The sequence below is a fragment of the Syngnathus typhle genome, linkage group LG10 (genome assembly GCF_033458585.1).
Source record: "Syngnathus typhle isolate RoL2023-S1 ecotype Sweden linkage group LG10, RoL_Styp_1.0, whole genome shotgun sequence".
NCBI lineage: Eukaryota > Metazoa > Chordata > Actinopteri > Syngnathiformes > Syngnathidae > Syngnathus > Syngnathus typhle.
In genome coordinates this window covers 2,688,620-2,705,662 of record NC_083747.1, presented here as the reverse complement: position 1 = coordinate 2,705,662, position 17,043 = coordinate 2,688,620, and the positions used below count along the sequence as shown (strand labels likewise).

The 17,043-nt window shown below is 43.4% G+C and overlaps 1 protein-coding gene across 2 annotated transcripts; it reads left to right on the top strand.

Annotated features, from left to right (window-relative positions):
• The first annotated feature begins 3,728 nt into the window (after positions 1 to 3,728).
• Positions 3,729 to 16,085, top strand: lmna (lamin A). 2 transcript variants are annotated; one of them, XM_061288750.1, is made up of 13 exons: positions 3,729 to 3,857; positions 8,035 to 8,408; positions 12,313 to 12,469; positions 12,617 to 12,742; positions 12,818 to 12,988; positions 13,104 to 13,229; positions 13,304 to 13,524; positions 13,587 to 13,893; positions 13,958 to 14,065; positions 14,144 to 14,263; positions 14,337 to 14,393; positions 14,473 to 14,640; positions 14,966 to 16,085. In XM_061288750.1, exons 2-13 carry the CDS (start codon positions 8,071 to 8,073, stop codon positions 14,999 to 15,001), a joined length of 1,935 nt encoding a protein of 644 aa, XP_061144734.1. In that variant the 5' UTR covers positions 3,729 to 3,857; positions 8,035 to 8,070; the 3' UTR covers positions 15,002 to 16,085. The 2 variants fall into 2 exon arrangements, with proteins under 2 accessions (XP_061144734.1, XP_061144733.1); XM_061288749.1 differs by lacking the exon at positions 3,729 to 3,857 and adding an exon at positions 6,618 to 6,778.
• Positions 16,086 to 17,043: the final 958 nt, after the last annotated feature.

Sequence of the window (17,043 nt, the reverse complement as noted above, 5' to 3'; positions counted from 1 at the left end):
GATGGGAGTTGGCAGACTGCAGACCCTATGGAGGAGGCGGGGGCGAGTAGGGGGTCGCACACAGCCATCCGTACATCCAGTTTCCAAAAAAACAGAAAAGAAAAAAGAAACGCTTTGCAGCAGCAGCAGCAGTAATCGTGCCGGTGAACAAAAGAAGCGCACCCGTTGCTTCAGACTCCCCAACAAGATGTCGCACACAAGCCACGCCTGACGGCATGTTGGTGGGAGCACACAAAAGCCCCCCCCCCGAACCTACCCTTACACAAAAAAAAAGACTTTACACGTGCAGTTTTTCCTGGCAAAAGTAGCCGTACATGCGGTTTTTCACCTTTTTGTTTTATTCCTGGGAGTCAAAGTCAAGGTTGGCCATATGTGTGCACAAGGATGTGAATGACAAGGCAAACTCTGCATGAGCAATATGACACTCTCCCAAGCCTTGCTCCCTCCTCCTTCATCCTCCTCCTCTTCTCTAAAATGTTTTCCATCTCCACGCGCGTTAAATAAAAAAGATTTTCCTCTCAGCGCAGCATGCTGTTAAAAAGAAAAAGAAGGATGAGGAACAATTCTCCAGGGCAGGAATGTGTGATCGTGCTTTCCCACGTTGGGAGAAAATTCCGTCCAAAGGAATTCTTTCTTTATCTTTACATGGCCATTAAATTTCACTTGACAATTCTCTTGTGGCATTCAAGGTGTTTTGCCACACAGTGTTTGCTTTACAAAGTTTTCCAGCTGAAACACACAATTAGGTTCCAGAAAGGCAAAAATATATAAATTTGCATCACCGTATTATGAAAACAATTCACACTTGAGAGAGACAAACTTGTCAGTTAGAAAAACGCCCTTTGTTTGTTTACATGCAAACTCATTTTGTGTCAATATTCTGGGTAAATAAAACGTAGCAATATAGAGCAGGTGTCTCAAGGGGGGGGGGGGGGGCAGGGCGGAGCCAATCAGGGAAAGGCCTGTGTGCGTGTGCTGGTGTCAGGCTGGGATTAAAGCAACCCCCATGACCCGTTCTTCTAGAAGGAGGAGAGCGCAATGGCGTGATGCATGGAGTCGCAGCGCGTGTGGGTGAAGGGGGAAGGGGGGGTGATCCCACCCATTCTGCCCCCAATCCTTAAACTCCGGGAATGGACGCTGCATGAGCGTAGTGTCGTTTGTCCGAGAGGTCGCGTGACTCCATTAGGAGGAAAAGGAGGGTCCGCCGGGACAGGAGAGACCCGATCAATACGGAGATCCATGATCAGGTTTCTGCCTTGACTACAAGGGTGTCTTACTAGTAACACATTTCCCACTACTAGTGCAATTTTTGGCCTACTAGTAGAACTACAAAGCCATTCGACCCCCCTCCCAATATCTATCTTGTGGTCCACATACTAGTACCCTTTGTCCTTACCAGTAAAACAATCCAACCCACTAGTAGCACAAATAGGAAGGACTAGAATTTTTTTCCACCACCGGAAAAACTTTACAGGCCTTACTTTCATGACCGGTGTAAATCCTCCTCAGCATGTGGGCATATCTCAGACAAATGAAAGGGAGGGCTGCGCCGCTGTGGGAGTGGTTACAACCGACTTCAGAAATGGAACTAGTGCGTTTGCTAGTAAGTTTTGTTTACTGTTAGGCCAAGAGTGATGTTGGTTTTTTGGAAGATGTTGTTTTACTTGAGTCGATCTATCTTTATCAAGGATATGGAATAACTGCTCAAAGGGTTTTATGTGTGTGCGTGCGTGAGTTACAGGATACTTGTGAAAGTACAAGTGAGGTCATGTTACTGATTGGGACCATCTGGCCGTCAGAGTGGTCCCCACTGTCCTTTCCTCCCCCCCCCCGTCTCTGATGATGAAAGGCATCTTTGGGTTACTGTGCCTCCCCACATTTGCGCACACACGCACACACACACACAGGAGGCCCTTTCTTTGTCCGCTATCATAGACGATCGTGATGATCCACGCGGAAAGACAGATGCGAGTTAAGATGTGCAGCAAAGTGTGTCTTTTGAATGTCCACCAGCACATGTCATTTTTCTTTCTTTTTCTTTTTTTTCTTTGCTTGTAAAAAGACGCGTGCTACACAAAGAGACTCACCGAGCAGCACGTGCTCAACAGGCCGATGATGTCAGGCTGCCTGCAACAAAGAACTCAGCTCGGGATTCGGCAAGCTTCTATTTCAGATTTTTGTGGTTGAGTGCAAATTGAAAAAAAAAAATCCATAATAATAATAATGATCTAATAATTTTTTTAAATAAAGGTGCAATCTGAATCATTTTTCTTATTTGATTGTGTGCAACAGTAACACTTTAAACAGTGAGAATCATGGTGCTATAAAAAGACTTTCGATGTCATTTTTTATTGCTTTAGATCCATTTGAAGAGCCCCATAGAGGCCGTTAAACCCCACAATGATGTGGCCTGCTACATTGACCCATTTCAAGTAAATAAAAACAAACAAAAAAATGAAAAACAAACATATTTGGATTTTAGCATTAGTAAATACATTTATAAATATATTAAATATTACATTTACTATTTTTGTAACCACTGATTACATTTGCAGTTTAACGGCGAGATGTTTATTTTCGCTCAGTCAGCACTTTTTGGCATTGTTCCATTGAATCTGGCTGCAATGTTTTGTTCCACACACAAACGTGCAATAGCATCAAGCGGACGGATCTTGATGACACTCGGCATTTAATGCAAATAAATAAATGCTTCAATTGATGGAATCTGAAAAAAAATCAATCATTAAATTTGACGAAAAAAATCACAATTATTCTAAAAACTCAATAAATAAGAAAAATAATAATGACACTTGTAGAAAAACATCCTTTGTTTGCCCACACTGGCTGGAGCTGATGTTGCTGTCATGTGGGAATATGAGTCAGGCTGGATGACTTCATTGCTTTTTGCGGCTATTAGGTCACTGCCACCTCGAGACCCCCCCCCCCACACACACACACACACACACTCACCACTCCCCTCATCCAATCCTCTTCTCTCCCTCCATTGCCCCCAATCAAAGTGAAGATGATGAAGGCTCCTCACCTCAATGCTTGCTTCCAGGATGTTGATGACATCATCCGGGTGACATCACTGACAACAAACACATGCGCCCACACACACACACTGTAATATATTTGGACGTAATGTAACAATTTAAAATAACGTTACATAGGTGGAAGTAAATAAGTAAAAAAATTATTTTTCTATATGGATTTCTCAGGTATGTAGACTGTTTATCTGAATAATTTTACTCCCTACATTTACTACTACATTATTCAATATAATGATAAGAAAACACAAGTCTAAAATATAAGAAATACACGTATATAAAATAATAAAAATCGATATGGCAAAATATAATGTTTAAAGTTGTTGTGTTGATGAGGATTAGTGAATGCACTTGCTACTTAAATTCCAATTGGATATTCTTGATGCGGAATAATTTGTGCATTTATTCCTCATCCAGAATATGAAAAAAGAAAAAAACGCGGAAACGTCCTTGCATAAATACTGCACCTGTTCCCCGCCCCCAAATTACGTCCGCCAGGTGGCACTGTGCAATTAAGCAAAGCAAGCGAGCAGGCCCACTCCCCCGACACACACTCACTCACACACACACAAACTCTTTGCGTGTGTGTTTTCAGATTTGCAGCCAGTGTGCACCAACGCGGCTTCTTTTTTTTTGCCTGGATTTAACACGTGGATTTTTTTTTTTTTTATCTCTCAGGCGTGTCTGCTAATTCCTGTTACGTGACAGTGTTGTGCCCATTGTGGCGTTGGACGCGTGGACGTAAAACACGCGTGGAAAGAAAGCCAGATTGCAAAACGACCCTGAGGAAGATTCGAGAAAAGTCAGGTAAGATTTCCGGTTTGGAACCGGGGGTGGGGGTTCTATTCGGTGTTTGCTTTTGCTATAAATTACGACGTTGTTATGTTTGGTGACGTCATGAACTCTGCGACCCTTCCATGAGAAAGCACATACTGTCGTTGGACTCCTCATCCGCCGCTAGAGAGCGCTATGTGACTTTTTAACAGAACTGTGAGTTGTTTTAACATCGGCAGAGGGCGCTACAGAGGCACCTGCAATTCACATCAATAATATGAAAAAGGGCGTCAAATGATTTGACTGAATGTAGTGCGATAAAAATACTGTAATGTCAAAAAGACATAAATAAAAATTAAATGCAAAGAAAAAATCTAAAGGTCACCAAAGTAAACTAAAATAATTTCATGAAATGTAGAAAATAAAAACAAGATAAATAAAGTGAAAACATTATCTAAATTAACTAGTAAATGTTTTATATTAGAAATAAAACATTCACAAAAATAACTTGTATCAAAACTAAAACAAATATAAAATAACATTTACTTGAAATTGAAGCTATTACATTTTTGTATGTGAGCTATGCTTTAACAATTAAAATTGTATTTGATCCCATTAATTTATGTCAAAACTGGATCCATGTGAAAGGTCGTTTTCTTTTTGTGCAGGTCGTGATGTCAATCATCATTTTCATTGAGACGTCGCCCATCAAACCCAATGTACACATTGACTGTTTACACTGTCTCGCCTTCCTCCCTCAGGTGCAACAACTATTATATGCGCGCTCCAAAAGTTCCTTTTGATTCATATTTCCGCCTATTAATACCAGAACGTGATTGTAAACCCCCATAAAGCATTTAAACCAATATTAGAGACGATGGATTTGGGCGCTTCCCTTGATTTTAGCAGCCCCACCCAGGAAGGAAAAATGACATTGCAATGATAACGTGCACATGTCACTCTGCTTGCGTGTTGACTATTGTATGTGCGTGTTGCATTGCTATCATAACAAGACTTTGCTTGAAAGACATACGTTTGGTTTGACTCATTCACATGTTACTCAGATGAGAATGTCAGAGGTGTCAAAAATACTACAATCTCTCACGGTTGAGAATGGAATAAGCGTATTTTGATGAAAAAAAAATACAAATTTTCAAATGCAGGGAGTTAAATGCATTACAATAATACATATGCAAACATATAGCATAGCCATTATTAGTACAATAAAATATTTGTACTTTGTTAGCTCCCGCCAAGAATGTTCATTGTTGTAGTTTTGTTCCCAGCGCCTTTGTTTTAAAAAAAAAAAAAAAAAGTGGGAAGTCAGGTTTCTAAACTGGAGCGGGAGGCGCTGGCTCATTTCTTCTACAAGCACACATTTACATTTTAGGCTGACATTCCTCTGAGTGTGTGTGTGTGAGCGAGTTGTGAGTCAAAGTCGACAGACACACCTTTGGTGTTGTGCGTGTGCCTGCTTGGAATGTTGCAGGCCCGACCCGCGTTTGCATCTCGCCTCGTCTGATGGGTCACATCACAGTCGCTTGACACATCCATGCTCTTATTAGAGCTTTCAACTCAAAGAGCTGCACTCTCTAACAGTTTACTTTAGGAACGGAGCACTTGCGAAATGTCCATTTGGCAAGTGGACCTAAAAAAAAAAAAATGCATGGGGGGGGGGGGAAAAAAGCCCGAAATTAAACAGGACGTCGATCATTTTGCTTTGAAGCAACATTCCGGCTGTTTGATGATCATCTAAGAATCCAGACTGTTGTCGTGTAATTCAGTAGAACTTCCATGGAAAGCCTAAGGGGGGAAAAAAGGAGGTGAAGAAGGAGGAGGTTGTTCAAAATTGTGACTGCTGCTTTCCGCTAGGCCTGCCACCTCCACCAGACCAAACCAGGATGCACCGTCTTAGTCCATATTTAAGCACACGCGCAGACCTGTATGCAAGTTCTTGTATCCTCTCCATCTCCATGGTTCCATTAACTCCACCCAGAGAGCACGCATATAAAAGTAAAAGCCAAATCTCTTCATTGAGACATTTGAAGAGTTCACCTGTGAATGACTGGATCTATCATTGGAATATCACAGATGACCGGATTTATTTTTTTCTTCACCCTTTGTTTCCGGATTCAGTGGATCACCAAAACATCATTCTCAACAATTCTGTAAAGAGGATGTCCTTAAAGAAGTGAGGATTTTTTTAAACATTTTTTTAGATCGATAACAACAGAAGCATACCTAATGTTGTGGCCAGTTTTTATATGTACATTTAATTGAATACATTAAGATACTGTATAATGTACTGCATGTCACACAAATATTTGTTCTGTATTTGTTACATAGGCAGATTTCTTTTTCGAGCAACTATTTTGTGATATAAAACACAAAAGGGGCCCTAATAAAGATCCCTGTGGGACACCGTGACTAAATATACTGTACCATCATCCAAAGCTTTTTGCATCGTACGTTTAGCATTAAGCTAGCAGATGTTTATTAGGCCGTTTGGATATTTTGGTGTGTTTGGTTGCTCTGTGTATCACACATTTTCCCACCTGTCACAGGTGGGTCTGGGATGTATCCCCCCCACGGTAAAGTGGGTCATTTGCAGACTTTCAGCAGGGGGCGGCTAAGTGTCACGACGTCTGCGTGTAGTGCGCTATCTGGGTGAGCGCAGATAAAGCTCAACAGCTGCACAACTATACACACACGCACACACACAGTCTTGTCTGACTCCTCCTTGTTGCCTCCCTCTGTCCCACCCTGCTTTCCTACAAGCCGGAAAGCAGTCTAGTTTTCCAGGCGTGGACTCACACACACACACACACAGAAGTATGCACACACACACACTCGCATAACCAGTAAGCGAGCACTCTTCTTCTTCTTTTTCTCCTCCTCCTCCTCGACACACACACGTCGAGCAATCTTCTGCCCACATTTGCAGCTCTGAAGAGGTAAGGTCTCAAATTCTCTGTCTTTTCCTTCCTTTTTAGTTTGGAGGGTTCATGTGGCGCGGGAGAGGTCAGGAACAACTTTTAGGCGGGTGGAGAGAAAAAAAAGACAGGATCATTGGTGAAGTAGGCGCCGGTTAAAAGCTCCCCACATGTGTGAAGAGTGTAAATGAGCACTTTGATATTATTTGATGTATTAATGAGCACTTTTATACTTTGAGAGAGTATGGAGAGAGCGCCTGACTTTGCTGCTCATGTGGGCGTGTGCGTGCACATGTCAGTGGGGCTGCGTGGGTGGCAAAAGTTTGGCAGCCCACATTGGAGCCCCTCCGAATGGACTTTTCCCGGCAGTGGGTGTCCTGGTGCGAAATGGTAATAGCTCTGATGTGAGTGTGCCAAAATGTGGTCTTTTGCCGTGGTTGCACTGCAGGGTCAAGAGTATGATCATATTTATTTGAAATATTGGTAAAAAGAAATATTTAAAAAAAAAAGCATATAAAATTCTGACTGTAAAATTTCAAGTAATGGGTTTAGAATTGATTTAACATTTTTAAACATGTGAGGTGCAGGTATTTTTTTTTTGTTCTCTCAGGGTTGCCATCTTCACGTTCTACTGTAGTATCTGTGACTTTTGCTGCTGTTTTGATTAGCAGCTGCCATTTCCTACCTTGTTGTCACTTGAATGGCTGTCCTACTGGTTTTCATATACAACCTGCACCACTTGGCATCATTTTCTTTTCACTAAATATTTCGCATTGCTCCGAGGAGAGTCCAAATATGTATGCCGTGCTAGGTGGTTATTTACAAAGTCAACACTTATGGCAACTCAATTACCTGGCCCAACTCTCTGTTTTAAAAAATAAAAATCTGAAATCTGTCAAAAGTTTGACCAGGCCTGGTTGAACAGAAAGTCTCATGGAGATGGATGCTTGTTCTGGTGGGAATGAGCCAGGAAATGCGTCCAACTTTCCTCACTAAAATTATAGAGGCACTGGCGTATAATTGAATTGGATCGGGAGGCTGGTGGAAAGTTTTTACTACTACTAAAAAAAGAAAAAAAACAATGCCAATGTAACAATGGTTCATACTGTGCGTGCGTTTACCGTAATTTTCGGACTATAAGTCGCGTTTTTTTTTCATAGTTTGGGTGGGGGGGCAACTTATACTCAGGAGCGACTTATATACATATATATGTTTTTTTTTTCACTTTTTTGGGCATTTTATGGCTGGTGCGACTTATACTCCTTGTCGTCCCGCAGTGACCTTCCTGATCCGAATCCCTCGCCGCCATCGCCATGGAAACATCAAGCCAGAGACGCAGCACGCGCGGCGGCGCCAGCTCGCCGACACGAATCACTCGCCTGCAGGAGAAAGAAGACCTGTGCAACCTCAACGACCGTCTGGCCGTCTACATCGACAAGGTGCGCTCGTTGGAGAACGAGAACGCGGGACTGCGTCTGCGAATCACCGAATCCGAGTCGATCGTCAGCCGAGACCTCAGCGGCATCAAGGCGGCCTATGAGGCAGAGTTGGCCGACGCCCGCAAGACTCTGGACCAGGTGGCCAAGGAACGGGCTCGTCTGCAGCTGGAGCTGGGCAAGGTCAAGGAAGATTACAAGGAGCTCAAAGCCAGGTAAGAAACCTTGGACTTGTTCTTGAACGTTTTGTGGGAGGTCTCCAAATCACACCGCAAAGCCAAAACAGACGCAAAAAGTATTTTACCCCAACTATGGGATAATCATTAGGCTGATGGAGATCTGGAGAGCTGTCAGGATCGTGCAGGATGTCGTCAAATGAATGTCTCCTGCGGGTGACTTTGTTGTGCAGGATGCCCCAGGTAGTGCTGGCATCTCAGGAATGTCTTTGAGTAGTGAAAGGAGGGTGGAGGTCCAAAAGGGAAACTGCTGCTAAATATAGTACAGTCAAGCGTTTTTGCGTTTGTTTTTAGGCAGCTTTGTATTTCTAGTGGGTGGTCGCTGTCACGGCAAAATGATCAGTCAGTCTTGTGACCCGGAATCCCCCTCTTGTGTCAGCCCACAAGGCCTTGGGCTGCTTTGTGTTGGGTTGTCATGGCGACCGGGAAACCTTGGACTTCCCTAGTGATTGAGCAGTGACTCACACTCTGATTGCTTTACGTTTGGAATGAGTAACTTTGTGGATGAATTGGAAAGGGTGTGTTCCTTTGAAAAGAAGGAGTCAATGGAGTACTACTGAAGAGAACACATACAGCACGCGCCCCCCCCCCCCTCAGACAGAAGCTTACGTTACTGGTGCCAACGGTTCCTCATGGAAAGTTGTAGCATATGGAAATAAGGAAGGAGAGGAGTGCTGATGAGGCTCAATATATATAAATAATTCTCGGCTTTTTCTGCCGTTGATTGCCTTTTGATTTCATCAACAATTTAAGTATTCATGATTTTTTAGGTTTTTTTTGCACACTATATTTACTTTTTAAATTTCTAAATAATTTTTTTAAGTATTTTTAAATATTTCAATAATTAATTTTTTTATATTAATTTTTTAAATTAAAAGTATGTAATATTACATTGTTTTACCCATGACTTATTTGAGCAACATTGGTTTATTATGCTTTATATTCACTAAGAATACTTTTTGTTTACGGTTTTGAAAGGTCCTGTCATAATTGTGGACTATAACATTGATTGGCCTCCGCCCCGCTTCTAAATAAGAGTCCAAGTAAACATCTCATCTTATCAAACGACATTTACCAAGAGGGATTTACCTGCTCTGTTAACTGATTGTTGGTAGGGCGGAGGTTTTAGGGCGCGGCTTTAGGGTGTGAACACGATTTGTGAACATGTCATGGCTAGACAAGCTTCAATGGGAAGAATGTAAAAACAAAGTTCACTAAGTGATGGTGGTGCACGTTTATTTCGTAGCTCTTGTGAACATACCGTCAATTGGAAAAAAAAAATTCTTGAACCCATTTAACGTGTTTAATCATTTCTCAGTGAGCGTGAGACCTGCGTTGTCTTCTTGTTCCTATTAAAGCGAACAGTAAGGTATTGTCTACTGTGGAAATGTATGGCAGATGTTGCCTATAGACTTTTTTTTTTTTTTTTCTAGACCTAGGATAAATGAGGAGATTCGACACCACAACTTGGTGATGAGTGAAGTTCTTGGCAGGATAGTTTATATTGTGGCTGTATGTGCTTGAAAGAGTTTATAGAAGTTTCCATGGAAGTTCGGAGTCATCTCAGCCCTCTTTGTGAGTCACCGTAAATTATTGTAAGATGGCGGATAAATGTTCCCAGTGGACCGTGGGTCATAAGCTGGTGCGTTTCCACGCAGTGTGGCTTCTTATGTAACATGGAATAGCATTTTAATTTGAACCAAATGTACTTTTGAATGCTTGGACCTCTGGTAGCTTCTCCGAATGTTGTAAATGGATTTATTTTTTATTTTTACTAACCTGCATGAGGAAGTGTAAACTAATAAAGATAATCTAATTCCACTTTAGTCGGACAATGGCAGGAAAGCCTCGTAAAAAAAAAAAAAAAAAAATTCCCGTGTTGGTGCGGCTCCTGTGTGTTGAATTCAGTTCATTTTAATTAACATCTTAGTCTATGAATACTAAAAAGAGATGGTGGTGATAATGAATGTGAAAAACTAGTCAGAACTCGTGACTCATTCTCCACCGAGTCGTTGCAAAACGACACGGGACTGGCACAATGGCGCCTCGTATTACACACACGCACACGCGCACGCGCACACACACTGAGCGACAGTGTTTGCCAAGTTCTAGTGTTTGCATACAAATGCTGAAGTTGAGTTTGTCGTGGCGACGGACCAAACAAAAGGCGTCGCAGCGCCTCTTTTCTCCTCCAGCGTTCCTCCTTTCTCTTTTCTTTTTCAACACACTCTTTGCCACACCCTCTAGCCGCTATCCCCTCGGTAGCTCACCCTCTACCCACTCGGATTCCCCCTCCAGCAAGTCCATCGCAGCTTGTGAAGCATATGACGTGCGGTGGTTGTTTGAAACTGGAAACGCTCATCATGAGCACATTTTGCATCCACGCACAATGCAGCTCATTGTCCTCCACACACAAGCCGTGGTCATGTGACCGCCTTCCCCGTCAGAGGCCTAAGTAGACATGAGCTGTTATTGTTTCCAAAGAGTCGATAGAAATGTGGAAAAAAAAAAACTTTTTTTTTTTTCGGGTTCTATGTTTAGATGGTAACCCCATTGGAAAATCCCATGCGCACATGTTGACCAGATGTGAATTTGAGTGAGATGAATAGCTTGTGATGCTTCCATCCAATTGCAGCTTGGCCCTGGTGGGCAGCTGCTCACAAGCAAAACGGCGCCAACAAGACGGCTCTGTGGTCCAGCTGTCCAAGCATGAGGTGGCGGCTGGTTGACCATCTTGTTGCAAATGGTCTCTTCCATCAAAATAAAACCATCATCATGATTTGTTCAAGTTAGCTGGCGTGAGGCAAGACGAGCAGGTTCTGGAGATTTATAGTTCTTCAAATTGTTCCGTAATTGTCATGAATTTTACATAGCTCAGCATTCAGCTTTAAAAGAAAAAAAAAAAAAGTTTTTTTTTCTTTTAAAGAAAGATTTCAAGAGATTTTCTTCCCTTTTTATATTGTGGTGTAGAAATGACCATTTTCAGGTTGCATCCTGCTCAGGTCAGGGTTGCCCTGGCAACACCAAAGCAAACTTGGTCGAAGCGGGCGGGCAGAGGGGAAAGCAGGAAGTTCTTTTTTTTTTTCTTTTTTTTTTGATTGGTGGCAAGCGTCATTTGTGGCTGGCGCGGTGGACAAAGATAGCAAGGCTGCCTCTGAGTCATCGCTGAGACCGGGAAAAGAGCCAACACATTCCTCCTCCTCACATTTCTCATCTTTTATTCTTTCCCCACTTTGTGTTCTACCCTCCAAACGGTGTCACTCGGGCTAAACTCTTCAGCCACCTCCAAAAATGAGCTTGGCTTGTCCATATGGCAAACGACTTCCTTAAGGGTTTCGAAAAATGCTAAATTCAGCGAGTAGCTTGTCGCCATTTGCATCCATTTTGTCAGAAGTAGCGCACATCAGCAAACACGATCAAGCTGTGGTAGCCTTTAGCATATTTAAAAGCTTAGCGTCATTCGCTCCGAGCCACGTCGGCACTGTTTATTAAAGCCACACTAAGTCACGGTAATAAGATACAATGAACAATTTCCCCTCGGAGCAAATGGAATTACAGAGAGCTTGTTTCCGTGTTCTTTCCTGCTGTCAGTGTGCACGCATGCTGGAAACATGAATTCTTTGGACTTTTATGGGCACTCACTGTCTAATTTCAGGCTAATTGCAGCGTGTTGATGGCGATGTGTTAAAAAAAATGTGCTCAGTGATTTAGGTCATGCGGTTTAAAAGCAAGCGCATGATTTGGAGACGGAAAAAAAAGACATTAGTTACAGTAGCAACCCCGTGCATTTTGTGAAAATAGTTACCAAAAATTGTAAAAGGATTATAAGCAGCAACCATAACATCCACGTGTGACATCTTGTCGCTATTGATGTTTTGTCCAGGAACACCAAGAAGGAGTCTGACCTGGACGCGGCTCTGATCCGCCTCCGGGACCTGGAGGCTCTGCTTAACTCCAAAGATGCCGCCCTCAATACGTCCCTGGGGGAGAAGCGCACCTTGGAGCTCGAGCTCAAGGAGCTCAAAGCTCAGATTGCCAAGGTAAAAACAAAAAACAACATTTTATGCTCTGAGCGGTGGTGGATGCTGACTGAAGATAAAGTGGCTCGATTGCTCCACCTAGTGGCTTGTTTGACGAATGACTCCTGTTTTGAAGACATCTATTGAAGTCTTGTGGTTCCCTCTCAGTTGGACGGTGCCCTGGCAGACGCCCGTCGTCAGCTTCAAGACGAGATGCTTCGTCGCGTGGATGCTGAGAACCGCTTGCAGACAGTGAAAGAAGAGCTGGAGTTCCAGAAGAACCTCTACAATGAGGTGCCAGCTTCTGGACAATCGTCCGCCAGCTTGCTGTTTGCGTAACGTGTGACCAATACACATTTTGTGTCGCAGGAAATCCGTGAGTCCAAGCGTCGTCAGGAGTCTCGCATGGTGGAGATCGACAGCGGGCGGCAGATGGAGTTTGAGAGTAAACTGGCGGAGGCTTTGTCTGACCTGAGGGCTCAACATGAGGAGCAGGTGGCACTGTACAAAGCTGAGCTGGAGAAGACTTATAACTCCAAGGTAAACTGCACCACGGCGCCACCTACTGTCCAAGCTCGAGGCCTTTTAGGCAATAGTTTCAATATGATCTCACTCGATGACAGTCGCTAACCTAAGCGGTCCGTTTTTCGGTCAGTTGGAGAATGCCCGGCAGTCGGCCGACCGAAACAGCCACATGGTTGGCGCCGCGCACGAAGAGCTCCAGCAGACGCGCATTCGTGTGGAGGGTTTGTCAGCTCAGCTCAGCCAGCTGCAGAAACAGGTTTGCATGAAGAAGAAAAAAAAAAGGTTAAGTTACCTCTTTTGATCATTTGGATCAAAACTTTCCCTGGCTAGCTGTCCCAGAGCGAGTCGAAGGTGCGCGAGCTGGAGGAGATGCTGAGCCGGGAGCGTGACATGATGCGGCGCAGAATGGAAGACAAGGATCGCGAGATGGCCAGCATGCAAGCGCGCCTGCAGCAGCAACTGGACGAGTACCAGGAGCTCCTCGACATCAAACTCACCCTGGACATGGAGATCTACGCCTACAGGAAACTGTTGGAAGGCGAGGAGGAGAGGTGATTGCAAACACACCAACTTGCTCTCAAAACAAATTAAGTGACTCCGCCCCCTCCTTCAGGTTGCAGCTGTCGCCCAGCCCTCAGACGGCCCGAGTGTCGGTGACGCGTACCTCGGGCTCGTCCCACAGCCACAGCCGCCTGCTTCACGCCACGCCCGGCGTCGCCTCCAGCAGCCGCAACTCCTCCGGCGTCTCCAAGAAGCGGCGTCTCAACGACAACGACAGCGACACGTCCAGCGTGGCGGCGGCTGGCGGCACCGTCACCAAGACGCGCGTCGTCCAGCACGCCGCAGCCAGCGGCCGCGTCACCGTCAACGAGGTGGACCAGGAAGGGAAGTTTGTGAGGCTTAGCAACAAAAGCGACGAGGTGAGCGGCCCAAGTTCTCGAAGATTTCGGGAGAACGCTATGCTAACTAGCACCTCCCCGACAGGACCAATCACTGGCCGGCTGGCAGTTGAAGAGACAAGTTGGCGACGGCGACGCCATTGTCTACAAGTTCCCTCACAAGTACACCTTGAAAGCTGGAGCCACGCTCACCGTAAGTTTAATGGCTGAAACAACAAAAGAGGACGATTGTTGTTTCCAAGTGTGAGCGCTAACTTTTTTTTTTGCATAGATTTGGGCCGCGTCGGGCGGTGGAACCCACGCCCCCCCGTCAGATCTGGTGTGGAAGAGTCAGGACTCCTGGGGCACCGGCGACATCCTGCAGACCATTCTCATCAGTGCCGCTGGAGAGGTTAGTCGTTAGGGGTTCAAACTAGGGGTTAGGCTTTTAAGGCTATAAAGACTTTTGTCCTCTTCACCACCAGGAAATGGCCAGCAGAAAAGTGACCCGCACCCTCTTCCAGGAGGATGAAGACGACATGGTAACATCTTCCTCCTCCGCTTCTTCAACACGGTGAAGTTGGATGTGCAACTGTGAGCGAACTCTGCTGCCCCCCGCAGGGAGCACACAGCACTAGCGGCGAGAACGAGTACAACCTCCGCAGCCGCACGGTCATCTGCGACTCGTGTGGCCAGACGTCGGACCGCGGACACGGAAGCCACGGTGGTGGCGGGCCCGAAGGCCTCGTGGGACATTCCTTTTTTGTGGCCAACAGCCTGCCCAGACAGGTAACGCTCGCTTATTATGAAATCCAGAGTTTTGTAAGATGATTATTCTCATGCAATCCAGATTTTTTTTATTTTATTTTTTTCACAAAATGTATTCTCTGGCATTTTATTGCCATTTCAGTATTTTAATGCTTTATTTTTCTCGTGATGACAGAATTTTTTTTAAAAACAATTTTTTTAAAAGGGTAATTTAATCAAATCTTGACATTTTTCAATTTTCTTTACTCATCTGAAAATCCACATTTCATATTTTAATTAGCTCTATTTTTTTCTTGTGTGCAAATATTATTGTCGTAATACTACGGTTTGCTCTTTGTCCTTCCAGAGTCGCGTCAAGCCTGAGAACTGCGTGCTCATGTGAAAGCACACTTGGCACTGCCTCCACTTGCGCAATCACATCGCAGGGATATATATTTTTTTTTCTTCTTCATTACCATCCAATTGTTCTTTTCTTTTTGTATCTATCAACTATTCTGCTGCTTAGAAGGTTGCTTGAAGGTCACAGGAGCTTGCTTGCTGATGTATCCACTTCCTGCATGTGCCACGCTTCTGCTAATGCTAACACACGCATCACTCGGTTCACGTTTAATGCTGTCAAATGTCAACACGCACAGATGGTGAACCCCATTAAAACCGTCCGTTTGTCCCACGTTACGGTTTATAACTTTGTTAGAGGAGAATAAACATTTTTGTTTTATTCAATGAACTAGTGACAACTATGCCCAATGATACATGTGCGGACATAAATATACTTTCATAAGAAAGTGAAGCCAATGAGGCTCATTTGACCTTTTAGCTTCTGACTGCTCAATCATGATTACAAACAAACCAATTATTTTTCTCATATTTTTTTTATTTATAATTGCGCCTGGATGAACAGTTTCATCATTTCTTCTATTTTGCAAAGAGTCACTTTTTCCAATTTCCCAGCCTGACTATTTTCACCAAATCTTGATGACTTTTGGTCCTTGGGCCTGGTGCCACACGTGAGCATTTACAGTTGTTGCGCAATCATTGATCATTCTGGCATATGATTTGATGCCTTTTTTTTGCTGGCTTTTTTAAAACGCCTTTTCCTGCAAATTATTTTTTTTTTTTTTTGCATTGATGGAACATTTGTACTGTAAACGAGCAGCTTGTCAGCCAAAGAAAGCATAGCCGAGCGCTTATTGGAAAATACTTGATGGCTTTATTTTTCAGTTGCTTTTCTGGTAATATTTTGTTGTCCAAAAGTGCCTTCAAGTTCTCTCCAAAAATTTCTAGTTAACAGTTGGTGTGTAACAAATGCTGTCAATTCAAACATTTTGGATGAGTTGGAAATCTGCCAAAGGAAATGCTCACTGTTTGGAGATATCATGTCTGTCTTCAAAGCCATATTGGTCAATATTGGATTATTTTTGTGCTTCTTTTCCAAATAAACATAAGACAATGTTGTTGTTTCTTCATGTATGTATATATTTTTTTAAATTACAAATGTACAACAAACTTATGGTTACATCTCAAAATATTTACATATTTACATACAATATTATGAGAAATTATATCATTACATTTTACATTTACACTCATTTATGACTTAATTTATTTATTTTATTTTTTTAACAAATATAAACAAAGATAACAAATGGTTACGTCCAGAAATAAATGACCACATGTACAGAAATTTTTTTTTTAGGTACACTTGAAAATGGCGGTGTACCTAATAGAGTGTCCGTGTGATTACCTCGTTAAGTGCACCTGCGTGAAAAGTTTTAGCTCCTGCGGAACGTGAAAGTGGCTAAAACTTTTCACGCAGGTGCGCTTAACGAGGGTCACTTGGAAAACATGTTGGAACGCGGCCCCGAGGACTAGAGCAGATTTTTATGTTTTTATTGGCGAATATAAAAACAAGGAATAAAACACCAGACAAGTTTTAACAAATGTTTATTTAAAAAAAAAAAAAGAATCATCATATTAAAAGTAAATTTCAAACCAGCAGTCTAAAGTGAAATTGCAGTCGATATATTGGATAACAATATTCAGGCGTATATATGCATACACGTTATTTACAAACGACTATTAGTGTTATAAGATTAGCCCAGTGCTTCTCAAATAGTGGGGCGCGCCCCCCTTGGGGGGCGCGGTGCTATTCCTGGGGGGGCGCGTGTGACCCTGGGGAACAGGCTTTTTTTTTGGCAGTACTAGAATAAAGTGTAATTGCGCGTTTACTACAGCAGGGGGCAGTGGCGCTCTCATTGTTACTTCTGTCACGTTTGCGACAGTGCAACATTTTACGACTTACAAGACAAGTTAGGATAGTCACGGTGGGGAGGGGGGGCGCGAATAGTTTTCTTCTTGCTGGGGGGGGCGTAACAGAAAATAATTGAGAAGCACTGGGTTAAATAAAGGTTAACCTAAAAAAAA

Bases quoted from the DNA above. Each gene is read 5' to 3' on its own strand.
- lmna (XM_061288750.1), top strand. From the start codon at position 8,071: ATGGAAACATCAAGCCAGAGACGCAGCACGCGCGGCGGCGCCAGCTCG. The intron at 8,409-12,312 runs GTAAGAAACCTT...TGTTTTGTCCAG, and splicing joins TACAAGGAGCTCAAAGCCAG to GAACACCAAGAAGGAGTCTG. The intron at 13,230-13,303 runs GTTTGCATGAAG...TTCCCTGGCTAG, and splicing joins TCAGCCAGCTGCAGAAACAG to CTGTCCCAGAGCGAGTCGAA.